The sequence below is a fragment of the Elephas maximus genome, chromosome 1 (genome assembly GCF_024166365.1).
Source record: "Elephas maximus indicus isolate mEleMax1 chromosome 1, mEleMax1 primary haplotype, whole genome shotgun sequence".
Lineage (NCBI taxonomy): Eukaryota > Metazoa > Chordata > Mammalia > Proboscidea > Elephantidae > Elephas > Elephas maximus.
This window is the reverse complement of record NC_064819.1, coordinates 238,690,523-238,711,029: the sequence shown is the minus strand read 5'-3', so window position 1 is coordinate 238,711,029 and position 20,507 is coordinate 238,690,523. Positions and strand designations below refer to the sequence as shown.

The 20,507-nt window shown below is 45.8% G+C and overlaps 1 protein-coding gene across 1 annotated transcript in view; it reads left to right on the top strand.

Moving 5' to 3' along the window:
* Positions 1-20,507, top strand: part of LOC126087655 (uncharacterized) — a 108,975-nt gene that overhangs the window by 81,739 nt on the left and 6,729 nt on the right. The window contains exons 4-5 of the mRNA XM_049905197.1: positions 9,287-9,370; positions 12,566-12,675. Of these exons, the coding sequence (XP_049761154.1) occupies positions 9,287-9,370; positions 12,566-12,675 (194 nt within the window). The remainder of the gene's footprint in view (positions 1-9,286; positions 9,371-12,565; positions 12,676-20,507) is intronic.

Here is a 20,507-nt window from a genome sequence, read left to right as displayed (position 1 = left end):
TGAAACATCTCAGTTGATATTCCATCAATTACTGGTGCCATATTTTTCACCAATGCCTTTAGAGCAGCTTGGACTTCTTCCTTCAGCACCATCGGTTCCTGATCATATGCCACCTCTTGAATGGTTGAACATCGACTAATTCTTTTTGGTATAATGACTCTGTGTATTCCTTCCATCTCCTTTTGATGCTTCCTGCGTCATTTAATATTTTCCCCATAGAATCCTTCGCTATTGCAACTCAAGGTTTGAATTTTTTCTTCAGTTCTTTCAGCTTCAGAAATGCCGAGCGTGTTCTTCCCTTTGGGTTTTGCTTCTCCAGCTCTTTGCAGATGTCATTATAATACTTTGTCTTCTCGAGACGCCCTTCGAAATCTTCAGTTCTTTTACTTCATCAATTCTTCCTTTTGCTTTAGCTGCTGGACGTTTGAGAGCAAGTTTCAGAATCTCCTCTGACATCCATCTTGGTCTTTTTTTCTTTCATGTCTTTTCAATGACTGCTTGCTTTCTTCATGGATGATGTCCTTGATGTCATTCCACAACTCGTCTGGTCTGCGGTCACTAGTGTTCAATGTGTCAAATCTATTCTTCATATGGTCTCTAAATTGAGGTGGGATGTACTCAAGGTCATATTTTGGCTCTTGTGGACTTGCTCTGATTTTCTTCAGTTTCAGCTTGAACTTACATATGAGCAATTGATGGTCTATTCCACAGTCGGCCCCTGGCCTTGTTCTGACTGATGATATGGAACTTTTGCATCGTCTCTTTCCACAGATGTAGTCAATTTGATTTCTGTGTGTTCCATGTGGCGAGGTCCATGTGTACAGTTGCCGTTTATGTTGGTGAAAGAAGGTGTTTGCAATGAAGAAGTTGGTGGTCTTGCAAAACTCTATCATTCCATCCCTGGCATTGTTTCTATCACCAAGGCCATATTTTCCAACTACTGATTCTTCTTTGTTTGCAGCTTTCGCATTCCAATTGCCAGTAATTATCAATGCATCTTGATTGCATGTTCCATCAATTTCAGACTGCAGCAGCTGATAAAAATCTTCTATTTCTTCATCTTTGGCCCTAGTGGTTGGTGGGTAAATTTGAATAATAGCTGTATTAACTGGTCTTCCTTGTAGGTGTATGTATACTATCCCATCACCGACAGTGTTGTACTTCAGGATAGATCTTGAAATGTTCTTTTTGACAATGAATGCAACACCATCCCTCTTCAAGTTGTTGCTCCCAGCATAGTAGACTATGTGATTGTCTGTTTCAAAATGGCCAAAACAACTCCATTTCAGCTCACTAATGCCTGGGATATTGATGTTTATGCATTCCATTTCATTTTTCACAATTGCCAATTTTCCTAGATTCATACTTCGTACATTCCAGGTTCCGATTGTCGGTGGATGTTTGCAGCTGTTTCTTCTCATTTTGAGTCATGCCACATCAGCGAATGAAGGTCCCGAACGCTTTACTCCATCCACGTCATTAAGGTCGACTGTACTTTGAGGAGGCAGCTCTTCCCCAGTCAGTTTTTGAGTACCTTCCAACCTGGGGGGCTCATCTTCCAGCACTATATCAGACAGTGTTCCACTGCTATTCATAAAGTTTTCACTGGCAAATGCTTTTCAGAAGTACACTGCCGGGTCCTTGTTCCTAGTCTGTCTTAGTCTGGAAGCTCAGCTGAAACCTGTCCTTCCTGGGTGACCCTGTTAGTATCTGAATATACCGGTGGCATATAGCTTCCAGCATCACAGCAACACGCAAGCCCCCAGAGTACGACAAACTGACAGACACGTACTATGCTGCGAAATACTGTAGTATTCATCTTATATTAGAGGAGATTTAGAGTTGTTAAGAAACTTAAATTATCCAGCCAACAAGTGGCAGAACAAGAATTTAAATTAAGTCTTTCAAGTTGAAGACCTGTAATTTTCCCACTAAGCTATATAGCCTTTTTTATATGCCTGCTAATTAACTATGTTGATCCTAGAACAATGCTGGTACTAGGCTATGGGTACAAATGGGTGTGTGTGTGTGTGTTCTGGAGATGGGTAATCATCACAGGAGCCCTGGTGGTACAATGGTAAGTGCTCGGCTGCTAACCAAATGGTTGGTAGTCGGAATCCACCAGCTGCTCCATGGGAGAAAGATGTGGTAGTCTAGTTACATAAAGATTATAGCCTAGGAAACCCTATGGGGCAGTTCTACTCCGTCCTACAGGGTCGCAATGAGTCATAATTGACTCAATGGCACACAACAACAACATGCAATACAGGAGAAGGAGATATTAAAGAATTATGAGACTAGCACCCAGTACAGTACTTAGTATTTAGAAGATGCTCCGTCAATATCCGCTAAAGTATAAGCTTAAGTCAAGAATTTACAATTTGAATATGAAGACAAATATGCATGCAATTAATAGAGGACAATTAAAAAAGTATACGATGATATGAACCATGGAAGCTATTGGAATTCCAAGAAGGTAGTGCTCAATAAGGGCTGGAGCACATGACTTCATGTAGCAGACAGGGCTTACACTGGGCCTTATGAAAACTTGGATGTTTTAGACATGAAGAAGAGGTGGGAACAAGTCTTAGGTGGAAAAGCAGCCAAGACCAGCTCACTTCCCCTGTTAGTGGGTGAACAATCCAATGTTATTGTAATATGCCTCACCGTGATCTAAAGAGCCAACTCTGCCTTGTAGCATTTTTTGTTATTAAATTATGGCTAAGCTTCTTTTTTAAACTTTTTGTTTTGAAACAATCATAGTTTTACAGGATGTTGCACATAAATGTACAAAGAGGTCCTGTGCACCATCCTCCCCCAATATGAACATCTCAGGTAACTGTAAACCAAAAAACCCATTGCAGCTGAGTCGATTCCAACTCATAGCCACCCCACAGGACAGAGTAGAACTACCCCGTTGGGTTTCCAAGGAGTAGATGGTGGATTCGAACTGCTATCCTTGGCTCTGCATAACTGTAATACAACATCAAAACCCAGATATCGACACTGCAAAATTTCACAGAGCTTATTCAGATTTTATCAGCTGTACGTGCCCTGATTTCTCTCTCGGTTTGTAGTTCTGTGAAATTTTGTTTCATGTGTGTCTTCATGTAATTACTACCGCAATCAAGATATGGAATTGTACCATCATACTGACCTAACTTACTCAGGAAGTTTTTGGAGATATGTTGGCCTGTAGTTTTCTTTTTTGTGCTATCTTCATCTGGGTTTGGAATCAGGGTAATTAATACTGGCTTCATAACATGAGCTGTAATCTTATGGAGCCTTGAAACTTGCTCTTCTGTGTTTTGGAAAAATGTGTGTAAAATTTTGTGTTTAATTCTTTAAATGTTTGGTAAAATTTCCTCTGCATTGGGCAAATCTGATGCAAGAGACCTCTTTAAAAATGTTAAAAAACAAGATGTCACTTTAAGGACTGAGGGGCACATGACCCAAACCATGGTATTTTCGGTCCTCTGTTACACTTGCGAAAGCTGGACAATGAATTAGGAAGATGGAAGGAGAATTGATGCCTTTGAATTATGGTGTTGGTGAGGAATGCTCAATATACCATGGACTTCCAGAAAAATGAACAAGTCCGTCTTGGAAGAAGTACAGCCACAGTACTTCTTGGAAGCAAGGATGGGCAGACTTCATCTCACATACTTTGGATATGTTATCAGGAGGAACCAGTTCCTGGAGACGGACATCATGTTTGGTGAAGTAGAGGGTCAGCAAAAAAGAGGAAGACCCTCAAGGAGATGGATTGACACAGTGGCTGTGACAGTGGGCTCAAGCATAGTAACAATTGTGAGGATTGCATAGGATTGGTCAGTGTTTCGTTCTGTTGTACGTGGGGTTGCTATGAGTTGGAACTGACTCAATGGCAAGTAACAACAGCAACAAAAATTCCCTAGTGCAGCTCTCTAGGCCTGGGGATTTCTCTCTCTCTCTCTCTGTTTTTTTTTTTTTTTTTTTTTTTGAGTCTTTTAATTACAAATACAATTTTTTTTAATGGTTGTGAGACTACTTGGGTTATCTTTGTCATTGTGACCAAGTTTTGGTAGTTTGTGGTTTTGGGGGAATGGTTCATCGCTTCTAAGTTATCAAATTTATGAGTGTAAAGTTGTTGTTCTTATTGTTAGGTGCCATCAAGTCAGTTCCAACTCATAGTGACCCTATGTACAACATAAAGAAATACTGCCCAGTCCTGAGCCATCCTCACAATCCTTGTTGTACTTGAGCCTGTTTTTGCAGCCACTGTGTCAATCCCTCTCATTGAGGATCCTCCTCTTTTTCCATGGCCCTCTACTTTACCAAGCATGATGTTCTTCTCCAGTGACTGATGCCTCCTGATACGTCCAAAGTATGTGAGACATAATCTCGCCATCCTTGCTTCTAGGAAGCATTCTGGCTGTATTTCTTCCAAGACAGATTTGTTTGTTATTTTGGCAATCCATGGTATATTCAATATTCTTTGCCAACACCATAATTCAAAGGTATCAATTCTTCTTTGGTCTTCCTTATTTATCATCCAGCTTTCACATGCATATTAGGTGAGTGAATATATCATGGCTTGGGTCAGGTGCACCTTAGTCTTCAATGTGACGTCTTTACTTTTCAACACTTTAAAGAGATCTTTTGCAGCAGATTTCCCCAATGACAACCCACAACTTGTCTGGTCTTTGATCATTAGTGTTCAACACATCAAATTTATTCTTGAGATGGTCTTTAGATTCAGGTGGAATATACTCAAAGTCACACGTTGGCTCATGTGGACCTGTTCTAATTTTCTTCAGTTTCAACTTGAACTTGCATGAGAGCAATTGATGGGCTGTTCTGCAGTTGGCCCTTGGCCTTGTTCTGACTGATAATATTGAGCTTTTCCTTTGTCTCTTTCCACAGATGTAGTCGATTTGATTCCCATGTATTCCATCTGGTGAGGTCCACGTGTAGAGTGGCTGTTTATGTTGGTGAAAAAAGGTATTTGCAATGAAGAAGTTGTTGGTCTTGCAAAATTCTGTCATTTGATCTCCAGCATCATTTCTATCACCAAGGCCATATTTTCCAACTACTTATCCTTCTTTTTTGTCTCCAACTTTCACATTTCAATCATCAGTAATTATCAGTGCATCCCGATTGGATGTTCAATAAATTTCAGACTGCAGAAGTTGGTAAAAATCTTCAGTTTCTTCATCTTTGGCTTTAGTGGTTGGTGAATTTGAATAATAGTCATGTTAACTGGTCTTCCTTGTAGGTGTATGGATATTATCCTATCACTGACAGCATTGTACTTCAAGATAGATCTTGAAATGTTCTTTTTGACAGTGAATACAACACCTTTCCTCTTCAAGTTGTCATTCCTGGCATAGTAGATGATACCAAACCAAAACCAAACTCAGTGCCGTAGAGTCAATTCTGACTCATAGCGACCCTATAGGACAGAGTAGAACTGCCCCATAGTAGATGATATGATTGCCCAATTCAAAATGGCCAATACCAGTCCATCTTGGCTCACTGATGCCTGGGACATCGATGTTTATGTGTTCCATTTCATTTTTGATGATTTCCAATTTTCCTTGATTCATACTTCGTATGTTCCAGGTTCTGATTATTAATGGATGTTTGTAGCTGTTTCTTCTCATTTTGAGCCGTGCCACATCAGCAAATGAAGTCCCAAAAGCTTGACTCCAACCACGTCGTCAAGGTCATCTACTCTCCTTTGAGGAGGCAGCTCTTCCCAGTTGTATTTTGAGTGCCTTCCAACCTAAGGGACTCATCTTTCAGCACTATATCAGACAGTGTTCCACTGCTATTCTTAAAGTTCTCACTAGCTAGTTCTTTTCAGAAGTAGACTGCCGGGTCCTTCTTCCTAGTCTGATTCTGAAAGCTCAGCTGAAACCTGTCCGTCATGGGTGACTCTGCTGGTATTTGAATACAGGTGGCATAGCTCCAGTATCACAGCAACATGTAAGCCCCCACGGTATGACTACTGACAGATGCATGGGGGAAAGTTGTTTGTAATATTCCCTTATTATCTTTTTAATAGCTGTAGGGTCTGTCGTGATATCCTCTGTTTCATTCCTAATTTGAGTGATTTATGTCTTTTCTCTTTTGCTGGAAGTTTATAGATTTATTTTTTTGAAGAACAGCTCTTTGTTTCATTGATTTTTTCTGTTGTTTTTCTATTTACTATCTCATTAATTTTAAATGTAATCTTTCTTAATTCCTTTCTTCTGCTTTCTTTCAGGTTCTTTTGCTCCTCCTTTTCTAGGTTCTTTAAAAAAAAAAAACCTAGGTTCTTTAGATAGTTTAATTTATTGATTTAAAAATTTCCCTCTTTTCTAATGTAGGCATTTTAGTGCTATGAAGTTTCCTCTTAGCACTGCTTTAGCTGCATCCCATAGATTTTGATGTGTTATATTTGCATTTTTATTCAGTTTGGTGTAATTTTTAAAATATTTTCTTTGCAACACCCTCTTTCACATGTGAATCCACAGAATTAGTAGTGTGTTTTTTACTTTCCATTTGTTTGAAGATTTTCTTTTTGTCTTTCTATTATTGATTTCTAGTTTTGTTCATTATAGTCACAGAACATACCCTGTATAACCTCCATGCTTTTAAATTCTTTAAAGCTTGTTTTATACCCAGGATGTGGCCTATCTTAGTGAATGTTCTAGAGGAGCTTGAAAAGAATATGTGTTCTGCTGTTCTTGAGTGAAGAGTTCTATAAATGTTAGATCCTGCTGGTATTGGTGTTGTTCAGTTCAGCTATATCCTTGCTGATATCCTTTCCAGTGGTTTTATTAATTGATGAGAGTACAGTTTTGAAGTATCCAGGTATAATTGTGGGTTTGTTTATTTCTCTTATCAGTTCTTTCTGTTTTTGCTTAATGTATTTTGAAGCTGTGTTGTTTGGTACAAACACATTTAGGATTGTTATATCTATCTGGAAGAAGCCCTGGTGGTGCAGCACTTAAATGCTTGGCTGCTAACCCAAAGGTCTGCAGTTTGAGCCCACCAGCTGCTCCACATGGAAAAAGAGGTGGCAATCTGCTTCCATAAAGATTACAGCCTCGGGAACCCTATGGGGCAGTTCTATGAGTTGGAATCAACTTGACAATAATGGGTTTGATATCTTTTTAATGGATTAATCCTTTAATTATGTAATGTCCCTCTTTGTCCTTACTAGTTTCCTTTGCTCTGAATCTACTTTATATGATACTAATATAGCCAGTCCTGCTTTTTTTTTTTTAATTAATGTTTGCATGATATATCTTTTTGCATCGTTTTACTCTATCTCTATGTACTTAACATTTGAAGTGAGTTTTGTGTAGACGGTATATAGTTGGGTCATGTTTTTCCATCTATTCTGCCAGTCTCCGTGTTTTAATTGGTATGTTTATATTTAAAGTAATTATTGATGCTTAAGTCTGCCATTTTATAATTTGTTTTTGGTTTATTCTCTTTAATTTTTTTTCTTCTGTGTTTCTTTAATTGCCTTCCTGTGCATTAGTTGAACATTTTTTAGAATTCCATTTTGATTTATTTATAATGTTTTGATTCTTAGTGGTTGCTGTGGGTATTAGAGTATACATACATAACTTATCATCACCTATTCTCATTGATTTTTTACTGCTTTGAGTGGAGTATTGAGAGTTTACATCCATTTTCAGCTCTTTACCCTGTACACTTTTTAAATAGGATTGTCTTAAGTATTTTCTCTACATATGTTGGGCACTATATCAGATGGTGTTATAATTTGTGCTCCAACTTTCAAATATGATTTAAGAACTCATGAGAAGAATAGTCAGTTATATTTACTTCTATTTTTACCCAACCAATTCTTTTCTTTCTTTCCAGAAAGAATATGGAATGTTCCATGAGTTTGTGTATTGTCTTGTGCATGGCCACACGAGTCCTCTCTGCTTTGTTCCTATCCTAGTACATGTGCTGCTGAAGTGGCCACCCCAATAGCTTTTTGAATACTTAAATAAATCTTGTTGACTGAATGTCTTTCTCACCATGTTGTTGCTGGGTGCCGTTGAGTCGATTTTCGACTCATAGTGAGATCATGTGACAGTAGAACTGCCTCACAGGGTTTCCTAGGCTGCAGTCTTTATGGGAGCAGATCACCAGGTCTTTCTCCCATGGAGCTGCTAGGTGGGTTCAAGCTGCCAACCTTTTGGTTAGCAGCTGAGCACCACCAGGGGTCCTGGCATTTATTATTTTATGGTATAGATTTATTGTCAATTACAAGTTAATATCCCCTCATCTCAGTTGACTGGATCCCAGCATATCCTTAAAACAAGATTTTTACCATCGTACTTCTCATCCTTACAACTTGATTAGGCATCGTAGTTGTTACTATATGATGAGGAAGACGAGGCCCAGAGAGTGAAGTCACTTACCCAGAGTGACACAGAAAGAAGGGCAGACCTGGGGTTTGAACCTGGAAAGATCCCAGTCCAGAAGGATACTGTCTGCCCATGGGGTTGCAAGGCTATGCAGAAGTGAGGGGACTTGAGTGGCAACTGGAATTTATCCCTGGTTTTCTGTGGAGAAGATTCAAGGAAAAAAATGTGGACAAATCTGAAAGAAGGCTAAGAACAGAAATTCCCAGAGCTTGTAATACTAGCAACATGAGTAACCACAACAAATAAGGGGGAATAGTCAATACTGTTATGTTTCTGCATTTTGATTCATTTTGCACATACTTAACCAGAAAATAAAAGACCAAACCTGACAGCGGGCCTTCTGCACAAGAGACAATGCTGTCACAGCACAGAGAAAACCTCCTGGACTTGTCAGCCAACCAGAAAGCCTGAATTACAAAGGACAACATGGACATGAATTAAAATTAGCAACGAGAAGTATTCTTGCAGCGGATTCTGGGCAGCACTGCTGTGTTGGAACTGTAGACTTAAATGGCGGGGCCTTGCCCCCCTGTGTCTAGGGACAGAATGGTAAGGTAATAGTTGTCATTGAGTCAACCCTGACTCATGGTGACTCCAGGCGTGTCAGAGTAGAACTGTGTTCCATACAGTTTTCAATGTGTGAATTTTTGGAAGTAGATCTCCAGGCCTGTCTTCTGAGGCACCTCTGGGTGGATTCAAACCTCCAACCTTTCGGTTAGCAGCCAAGCGCGTTAACTGTTTATACCATCCAGGGACTCCAAAGAATAAGGTAGGTTGTGAAAATGGGGGACCACTGTCTGGCTGACAGAATAAATAAACCGTGGTATTGAAGAATGTTTGTAAGAAGATGTATTTTGTGTTCCTCAAAGGGCCTTATTTCTCAGCTTATGGAGTGGAAAGAAAAGTGTGAAGAGGGAGAAGCTAAAGCAGAACTACTCCAAAGCCAGGAGAAGGTGAGCTGTGTTCTCTCCCAAGAGTCTCTGCTGGGTCTTTTCCATCCCTTCTTTGTCCCCCTTATGCCTGCCCATGGGATCTTTAGACACCCCCTGTCCCCCTTACGCCTGCCCATGGGATCTTTAGACACCCAAGTTGAATTTTGCTGTCCTTAGCCTGGGAGAGGGCCCAAGGTGTTGGAGTTTCAAAGTGAAATTCAGGATAATCAATAGCTGAGAGGAAGGAAAGAAAGGAAGCAGACAAACGCTTTTCTTTATCATGATAATCCTAGGAGCAGGGCTGGGAGGGTGAGACAAAGGGTCAGGCAGGCCCACAGATGTTCCCACCTAATGAGGTCCTGACTGTCTCTGCCAACCCAGAGAGCCAGCCACAGCCTCACAGGTCTACTGCTGCTTTCTCAAAGCTTGTGGAGACTGAGCTTCTCAGGGTGCGTAAGTGCTTGAAACTCCAGTGGAACTTAATGAACGAACTTTCCTCTAAGGACATACTGTCATGGCTCAGGACAGCTAGAAATGGACTCTGTTTAATTCACTTCCAGGCCATAGGTTACGGGTGTCTACAGGATCCTCCCAAACTCGGAACAGGGTGAGGGACACACATGGATACGGGCATACAAACTCAGAGTGCCCACAGGCATGCCTCTGCCTGGAAAACTGGGGCTTCTGATGCTGTGATGTCCTTAGGGACTTGCTCTGGCTACACTGTCTGTGAGTCTAGGGGCCTCCACCCCAACAGGGTGAACTAGACTGGAAACAGGCGCACATACATACACATCATACTCATTCACAGCACACACACACACACATTTACAACACCCCACACACAGTCACACACCACACACACATTTACAACACCCCACACACAGTCACACACACACACACTTACAACACCCCACACACAGTCACACACCACACACACACACATTTACAACACCCCACACACAGTCACACACCACACACACACATTTACAACACCCCACACACAGTCACACACCACACACACATTTACAACACCCCACACACAGTCACACACACACACTTACAACACCCCACACACAGTCACACACCACACACACACACATTTACAACACCCCACACACAGTCACACACCACACACACACATTTACAACACCCCACACACAGTCACACACACACACTTACAACACCCCACACACAGTCACACACCACACACACACACATTTACAACACCCCACACACAGTCACACACACACACATTTACAACACCCCACACACAGTCACACACACACACATTTACACACACCACACATATTTACCCACACCATACACACTCACCCACCACGTACACACTCACACACACTTGGTATCTGGAGCTTTTGCTTTAAGTAAAGAGGTAATGGTAAACTGTGTGTACAGGTTTTGGGACTGTCCTGTAGGAGAGCTGTGAGTCGGAATCGACTCCATGGCAATGGGTTTGGTTTTTTGGTTTTGGTAGGATAGACCAGCCTCTTTCCCTGTTTCCAGCTTCTCTTCCTGAGCAGTCCTCAACTATCCGAGTGTTCCCCAAATTTTCTGGATCACAGCTATTGCCTGGGGAACTTGGTAAAAGTGTACAGTCCCAGGCCTTCCCCTGAAACTCCAGTGTCATCTGTGCTGGGCCCGGAATCCTTGTTTTTATCAAGCCCCTCAGGTAACTCCCAGGGCCTGTAGATTAGATGAGTCTGGAAAACCCTAACGTGCTAGCCTGCTGTGGCTTCTCGTGCTGTCAGGGAGGTTCCCGTGCGGCCTGTTCCCACTGCCTCCTCCTCTGGAGCCCTGAGGGAGAAGGTGTTCTGGTTTATCTGTAGTCTCCAAGGAGCCCTGCTGGGGTACGGTTAAACTCGGCTGCTAGCCGAAAGGTCACCGGTGGCCCCGTGGGAGAAAGACCTGGCGATCTGCATCTGTGAAGATCACGGCCTAGAAAACCTCGTGGGGCAGCTCTACTGTGTCCCATAGGGTCGCTATGAGTTGAAATTGACTCGATGGCACCTAACAACAACAAATAGTAGTTTCCTTCTCAAAGACCTTAAAAAAAAAAACAAGTTGCCACAGAGCCTATTTCATGGTGAGCCCACGTGTGTCAGAGTAGACCTGTGCTCCACAGGGTTTCCAATGGTTACGACCTTTTGGAAGTAGATCGCCAGGTCTTTCTTCAAGGTGCCTCTGGGTGGATTTGAACTGCCAGCCTTTTGGTTAGTAGCCAAGCATGTAACTGTTTGCACCACCCAGGGACTCATTAAAGACCTTAGGGGTTTAAGAATTGTCTTACACACACATATTAGTCCTTCCATTTTCCCCAGCATTGTATTGCTAGTTGTTTCTTGAACCATTTGCACTTCCTTGAAATCTTCTCTAACTTAATATTCTGTCATGGAGCGGTAGTGGCACAGTGGTTAAGCAGTTGCTGCTAAAGGAAGGTCAGTGGTTCGAACCCACCAGCAGCTCCGTGGGATAAAAGACCTGGTTACCTGCTCCTGTAAAGGTTGTTGTCTGTCAACTAGTCAGTTCCAATGCATAGAGACCCTATAGGTCAGAGTAGAAGTGCCCCCTAGGGTTTCTAAAGCTGTCATCTTTATGGAAGCAGATTGCCAGGTACAGATAACAGCCTTGGAAACCCTGTGGGGTGGTCCTACTCTGTCCTGTAGGGTTGCTGTGAGGTGGAGTCGACTCGATGGCACGCAACAAGAACAACATTCTGTCACTTGGGGTTTATTTGGCTTTTAAATTAGCTTACTAGCTATTTCTAGAGTTTTTTTTTTTTTTTTTTTAATAACCTTTTCTCATTGTCTTACTTTGCGGTGGTATAGCTTATGTCACTATTTTTAGATCTTTAAAAAGTCACCTCAAACGCTGCACTTGCTACCGCCTTTACTTATGGGATGCTAAAGTTACCCATGGATTTTGACAGAATTTAGCTGAGGCTGGAGCTGTCACAGGTCCCATTGCTCTCCAGAGGCCATTGGTGTCACCTGTCGACTGGAAGACCAAGACAGAGAACATTTGGCACTCATCAGAAATCAAGAACAGTACAGTAGGCACCAGCTGTGTGTGACACATTGTCTTCCACATTAGAGACAGAGAGTCTAAGTACCTGGACAGTCTTAAAGTCTCGCTGCAGAGATAGGACAGGAATGTGGAAAAATGAAAAATAAAACGAAACAAAACTCTTTCTCTCAGAACAAGATGGTTTATAAATTGGATAAGAAGGATTCCCGGAGTAGAGCGTATCTTCGTCGCTTGTACCAAATGCACTCTGCCTCCCTGGCTAACATGGAGTTTTCCAGGAGGTAAGTCCCCCAAACTTCTACAGATGCCTGTCTGAAATACGCCTCTCACAGCCACACTCGGCCTTTCCACGTACACGTAGGAAAGAGCTGCCACTCTACAAACTGGTCTTAGAAGTATTTCTTGGTAGAGGAAGCATCAGAAAGTCTTATCAGTAAGAAAAAACCTGGCATTTGGTGTAAATTTGAAAGTAAATTAAGTTAACCCCCTGTCCTTTGAAACTGTTAAGGAGTCTAGGGGTAGGAGGTAGAGGTGAGAAGAGAGACTCCTTCTTTAAAAAGGATCATATGGCAATAAGAAGCCCCTGGGTTACAAATGGTGAACATGCACGGCTGCTCACTGAAAACTTGGAGGCTCGAGTCCGCCCAGAGGTGCCTCAGAGGAAAGGCTTGGCAATCAATTTCTGAAAAATCCACCATTGAAAACCCCATGGAGCACAGCTCCGCTCTGACACACCTGGGGGCACCATGAGTCAGAGCCGACCTTACGCCACCTGTTTGGTTTGTGGTGTATGAAGGGCTTTACTCGCCTAAACATAAACCCAGCGCACTCCTGGCAGAATAGAGTGATGTCTCACGAATGCGCTGACGGGGCAGTGACACCGGACTAAGACACTTGGGCATCGCGGGTGCGCCAGGTCGCCGAGGTCAGCACCCCGGCTCAGGATGTGTACAGGTGCGTTGCTGGTAGACTGGGCAAACGCAAACATCAGTTCTCAAAGACTCACGCTGAGAGCGGCGAGAGGGGCAGAGCCTGGGGAGAGCCTGCCTGTTATCACCACTAACTCCATGCCCCCGGGGGCTCCCTGAAGGCGGTCTTCCACCAACCACGGGGAGGTGTCCAGTGGTCCCCACTCGGGATACCAAAGAACATTACAGACGTTGGGGTGTTAGGAGCACACAGCCTCCAGCTAGAAACCTGTGATCAGAGCTGTGCGAACTGAACCGAGAGTGAACTGTTCCATCCTAGGGCCTGGTGGGCAGCCCCGGAGAACGGTATCTTTTCATCAACCACAGGGGCCACACAGAGCATCTGATTAGAAGTCTTTGCAACACGCCCACTTCTTAAAGTCTTCAGAAAAGCGCCCCGGAAACCAATTAAAATGGCAGCTAGGACTGGGTTTGACACCAGTGAATTGGCAGCAGGAGGCCGCAGCAGAGAGAGGGTGGACCTCTCCACGCCTCAGCTCCAGAAGGTGGAGACGGAACAGCACCTGCCCCCGGGCCTAGGAGGCCGCAGCACGGGGCCGGCTTACAGCACGTGTGCAATAAACACCAGCTGCTATCGAGGTGATTCTGACTCCTGACGACCCCATGTGTGTCGCAGCACAACTGTGCTCCGTGGGGTTTTCGGTGGCTGATTTTTAGGTAGCAGATTACCAGGCCCTTCTTCTGAGGCACCTCTGGGCGGACGCGTGCTTCCAATCTTACAGTTAGCAGCCGAGCTCGTTCACTGTTAGCAGCAGCCATGCCACAGCCTTGTTCAAATTATTGGTGCTTTCCCCCGGGACTCACCCCCCGCGATCACCATCAAGTGTTTCTCATGAAGCCTCGGGAGAGCTTGCCACTGGGAGAAGGCTGTGGATTCCTGCTGCCAAGGGGTGGCTTTCTGGTCAGTGCAGGGGAAGCCTCTTTGTCACTGAGAGGCCAATTTAGCCCCAGCTATTAGCATTTGAATCAGGCAGCCCTGTTGTTTTGATTGAAGAGAGAAACGGAGCCTTTGTTGTTGTGATTTTAGGGCTTCAGTCATTTTCTAGCTTCCTTTAATCAGCTGGGAGAGTTGGGGAAGTGGCCCACAGGAAAAGCCTGTTCTGGCTGCAGAAACGCAGATGCCACTCCTGGCTGAAGGTGCTCTCACCCTTGATCCCACTCGTGGCTGAAAGGTGCTCCCACTCACCCTTGATCCCACTGCTGACTGAAGGTGCTCTTACTCACCCCTGATCCCACTCCTGGCTGGAAGGTGCTCCCACTCACCCTTGATCCCACTGCTGGCTGGAAGGTGCTCCCACTCACCCCTGATCCCACTCCTGGCTGGAAGGTGCTCTCACCCTTGATCCCACGCCTTTGCACCTCTGATGGACTGGGGCAGGACAGCTGTCTCCCTCGGCCACAGTCCTTGCAATCAGAATTGTGTGGAATGCATTCAAAGTAGTCACCTTGCTTGGATTAAACCAATCCGGACGACTGTGGAAAACACTGTGGGGTTGGGTTGGAACTCTGATGGTCAAAGTCTTCTCTCCAACAGCGTATCCATAATCCATACACCGAAGCACTGGAGGGAGCTGAGTGGCCACACCAAGAATATCATTCAAGTAACACACTGAAAAGGTCTCTCCCTAATCTACACACAAGGAGACATCGTGGCCGCTCTTGTGTCTACCGCAAACTCCAGCGTTTAAGAATACGGAAGACAAGTTTTCAAAATTCCTTGCTTGTGTAGCTTTTCACGTTTTAGTTGGCTTCACATTCTCTTACGCTGTGTGTTAGAGACATAAAGATTTAGGATGCCTACAAATGCAGATGACCGAGGAAAATCCATTTGGGTCAACATGGGGTCTTGGGAAGAACTGGTGTGTTTGGTGTCAGAGCAGAGCAAAGTTGTGGGTTTATTTGGGAGCCGGCACCCGGGCAGAGACCTGCATGTGGTGTGGGCTCTCCCGTCGCACGTGGGGCGGCAGCTCCCAGCCAAATGGGGTGACGAGGTTCTGAGCAGCCCACTGAGCAGCAGCCTGGAGATGCTGCTGGGAGCCTGGGAGCCAGGCTCAGTGGGTCTGCAGACCTCTGGCACCAGCCTGCTCCCCTGGGCCTGGCCTCGAAGGGGCAGGGCAGAGACGGCCACCCTCCTGGACGCATTGGTTGGCAGGAGCAGATTCAGAGGTACTCCCAGGACAACATATAGTGTAATGACTCCAGATCACGTATGTGTGAGACATACCATGTGTGACGAGCAGACTTGTGTTCTGCATAAGTCCTAATGTCAGAGCCTGCCACCTCATTGTAAGACAGCTGCTCTGCCTGGCGGGGTGTGACATCGCCTTCAGGGGACCTGTGCTAAGACGCCCTGAATATGCACCCCAATCACGGACCTGTGATGTAGGCATCACCCTGACAGACCCTTACAGGCATGACCCGCAGGGGCTGAATCCCCTAAAAAGCTCAGGCTTCCGCCCTGCGGCGACAGCAAGCCAGAGGCGCCTCTCTGCACGCTGGTCTGTGCCCGGAGCTGCAAAGATGCTGTGCTGTTGGTGGCTCTGCTGGGCCACGGAGACAGCCTAGTCTCCAAGCCGCCAACAAACCCCAGCACTGAGGGCCCCTGTCGTAAGACACGCCGCTGGCCAAGCCTTCTCCCGAGGCCTCTCCTTAAAGGTAAAGGCCTGAAGGCTGAGGATTTGGACTTTAGATGCTGGACTAATATTTGTCTCTGATTCTCTGATCTCTAATGTCCTGGGGTCTGGCCTGTGTGCGTGCTGTACTACCTGGCAGTAAACTCACTGGGTTTATACGTGACAAATCCGAGCAGTTCTCTGATTATTTTAAAATAAAAGTCCTTCCAGGCAGGGCAGTGGCACCGCTCACTGCGCGGCCCGAGGCCATTTCTGCAGGGACAGCTTTAGAACCATTTTCAGCGTACACACCAGACTTCTCTGTGCGCTGTTTCAGCTACAACACGCGCGGCCGCCTCCTCCTCCCACTCCCTGTTTAAGTGTTGTGCTGTCGTTGGGTGCCGTCCAGTCGATTCCGGCTCCGCGACCCCGTGTGGAGAGTGGAACTGCCCATAGGTTCTCCTAGGCTGTGATCTTCACACACCCAGATCACCAGGTCTTTCTCCTCGGAGCCACTGGTGGGTTTGAACTGCCAACATTTCAGTTAGCAGCTGAATGCTTAACCACTGCACCACCAGGGCTCCCTGTTTAAAGAAGGCAGAGTCCCTTCTCTCGGGCCAGGTGTGAACCATTCCTTTTACCTGAGACACCTCCTCCTTAAGTCCCTGCCAAGCGCAAGCCTGCATGGTGCGTTCCAGATGGTTCCCTCCCTCAGCACCTCCTGCCTCCACTGGCGTTGAATTGCCCTTCCTAGAAATGCAGTCTTTGCTGTTTGAGGTCTCCAAGTGTCGCCAAGGCAGGCTCGGCATTTCCTATTGCCTGAGTCCCTGCCATAGGCCGAGTCCTTCTCCAAGTACCCCTCGCTGTCAAATAGCGGCTCCCCAGCACATGTGAAAGACTCATTGGTTAGCTTCTCCTTGGAGTTGCTGAATCACCTGTAGGGAGACAGTAGCTGGGTCTGGTGCTGCAGGTAGCCACACACGCTTCCTTCTGCTGCAGGTGAGCCCGGCCCGCTGGGACTCCTGTACTCTGCTTCTAGCTCGAGGGGGCCCCGTGGAGGCTTGGGGTCCTGAACAGCTTTGCTCCAGGTGCTCTGGCCTTACCTTACAATGTGGTGGATGGAAGTACCTAGGGTCCAACCTGAAGGCCACTCCTTGGGAGCTACGTGACATTGGCCAGTTCATTGTTGCTCGAGTCTGCTCAAAAGTAAACCAGAGATGACAGTAATGACTGTGTTCCTCACAGGAGACAGTGTTGGGGGAAGATGCCCCTATAACAGGCATCACACAGAGACCTCCTTGGAGCGTCACCTCGTATCTATAATGTGACATGGGACAGGGCCCAAGGATGGCCTGGAGTCCTCTGGGCCTGGGGGGCTCCCCATCGGACACACACATTGCCATCGCCTCTGTACCTGCCACCCCTGAGCAGCCAGGGCGTGGGGGGGGGGAGTGGATGTGGCAGCGTCAGAGGCTGAGTCCGTCAGTAGTAGCGTTAAGAGAGAAGACACATCAGCTGGGAGCCCCAGGTGGTGTGATCGGTGAAGGTGCTCTAGAGGCACCTAGGAAGAAAAGCCTGGCGATCTACTTCTGAAAAATCAGCCATTGAAAACCCTGTGGACTTGTTTTCCACAATGGGTTTGCTGCCAGAACATAGGTATTGGTGAAAACTATCACAAAATCTAAGCCAAAACGGGAAAAGAAAAGACTCATATCCACATTGCCACTGTTGGACACGTAGCTTTGGGCAGGTCCACCACTACTGGTCACCTGATCTGCAAACGTGGTGGGATCCACAGAAAACCATTGGAAAGTTTGTGATGGAAGCTGCTGAGATGGGGAAGGGCTCCTTCAGGTATCCCCACGTCCTGGATAAACTGAAAGCTGAATGTGAGCGTGGTATCACCATTGAGATCTGCTTGTGGAAATCTGAGACCAGCAAGCACTATGTGACCATCATTGATGCCCAGGACGCATGATTACAGGCACATCACAGGCTGACTGTGCCATCCTGATTGCTACTGCTGGTGAATTTGAAGCTGGGACCATGCCCTTCTGGCTTACACACTGGGTGTGAAACAACTAATTGTTGGTGTTAACAAAATGGATTTCATGGAGCCATCCTACACCAGAAAAGATACGAGGAAATCGTTAAGGAAGTCTACACCTACGTTAAGAACATTGGCTACAACCCCAACACAGTAACATTTGTGCCACTTTCTGGCTGGAATGGTGACAACATGCTGGAGCCAAGTGCTAACATGCCTTGGTTCAAGGTATGGAAGGTCACCTGTAAGGATGGAAATGCCAGTGGAACCACGCTGTGTGAAGATCTGGATTGCATCCTGCCACCAACTTGTCCAAATGACAAGCCCCTGTGTCTGCCTCTCCACGATGTCTATAAAATGGTGGTATTGGCACTGTCCCTGTGGGCAGAGTGGACACTGGTGTTCCCAAGCTGGGCATGGTGGTCACCTTCACTCCAGTAAATGTCATCACTGAGGTAAAGCCTGTTGAAACGCACTATGAAGCTTTGAGGGAAGCTCTGCCTGGGGACAAGGTAGGCTTCGGTGTCAGAAACATCTCTGTCAAAGATTTTCATCGTGGCCGTGTGGCTGGTGACAGCAAAAATGACCACCGATGGAAGCAGCTGGCTTCACGGCGCAGGTGATCATCCTGAACCAGCCAGGCCAAACCAATGCTGGCTGTGCACCTGTGTTGGATTGTCACACAGCTCACGTTGCTCGCAAGTTGGCTGAGCTCCGAAGATGGATCACTGAATGGTGAGCAGCTGGAGGGTGGTCCCACATTCTTGAAGCCTGGTGATGCTGCCATTGTTGACATGGTTCCTGGCAAGCCCACGTGTGTTAAGAGCTTCTCTGACTGACTCCCCTGGGTCGTTTTGCTGTTCAAGATGAGAGCCAGACAGTTGGTGTGGGTGTCATCAAGGCCATGGACAAAAAGGCAGCTGGAGCTGGCAAGGTCACCAAGCCTGCTGGGGAAGCTCGGGAGGCTGAGCGAGTGTATCCGTGGTGCCTGCCAGCCCAGTCTCAGTCAATGGTGGAAGAAGGTCTCAGGATTGTTTGTCTCAAGTGGCCGTTTACGTTTAATAGGAAAAAACTGGTTCATGATAACGATGCATCGCAAAGCCTTCAGAAGGAAAGGAATGTTTTGTGGACCATTTCATTTCTTTTTGTGTGGCAGTTTAAGTTATTAGTTTTTAAAATCACTGCTTTTTAAATGGAAACGATTTGACTAAAAAATCTGTCACAGAATATTGATACCCATTAAAACAAAGTTTAATGAGGGAAAAAAGAAAAGAAAACCCTGTGTAGCAAGTTCCACTCTGACATATATGGGGTTGCCACGAATCAAGGTCAGCTTGATGGCAACTGGTTTTATTGATCAGCAGCTCAAATCCACCAGCTGCTCCTTGGAAACCCTATGGGGCAGTTCTACTCTGTCCTGTCGGGTTGCTGTGAGTCGGAATTGACTCAAGAGTAACGGACTTGGTTTGGTTTTGATGTTCCAGGCGCACCTCGGCAAGCTTATTCATGAAAGCGTATTCCATTTTATCCTTACAGCAGTGCCGAGACTCAGTGTTTTCATCAGTTCCTGCAGATCAGAGCTAGGAGGCCCAGAGAGGCTGAGGTGGCTCTGGGTGTGCCAAGTCCTCACCCCAGCCAGGGGTGTCCTCAGACTTAGTGCTTTTTGGCCCTGAACTGCCTGGATTTAGACCAATTTTATATCAGATATCTACCTCCCTGCCTATCTACCATCTACCTATCTCTCTGTCTATGTAAAACAAACAAATAAACCAGTCGCCCTTGAGGCAATTCTGACTCATAGCGACCCTATAGGACAGAGTAGAACTGCCCCTCAGGGTTTCCAAGGCTGTAATCTTTGTGGAATCAGACCGCCACATCTTTCTCCCTCAAAGCGGCTGGTGGGTTCAGACCACCAACGTTTTGGTTAGCAGCTGAGTGCTTTAATCAATGCACCACCACCACTCCTTATTTATACACACACACATATATATTCTATAGGAGTAAAAGGAAAATATAGCCTCTGTGGCTGTAATAATAGGTGGATTTCAATATGCTGCAGACAAAAGACACCAAGTTCACACATGCACACCTGCATGCTGCACACATGCACACACACACTGCACACGTACGCACTGCACACCTGCACGCTGCACAACACTGCACACATGCACACACACTTCACACCTGCACACACACCTCACATCTGTACACACGCACAGCCGCACACACACACACAGTGCACACAGGCACGCTGCACACGTACACCACACACACACGCTGCCCACACACACACAAAAGCCGCGCACACACTCACTATGTGAAGTCTGAAGTTTCCCAGCTCTCTTGGACGATGAGCACTCCCCAGAGGCTCCAGCGAGAAGACGTAGTTGCGGCTTACACCCGCAGTCGCTGTGTGCCAAGGCCGTGCTGAACCTGACATCTGTCCTCTGTGTTTGCTTTTCTCT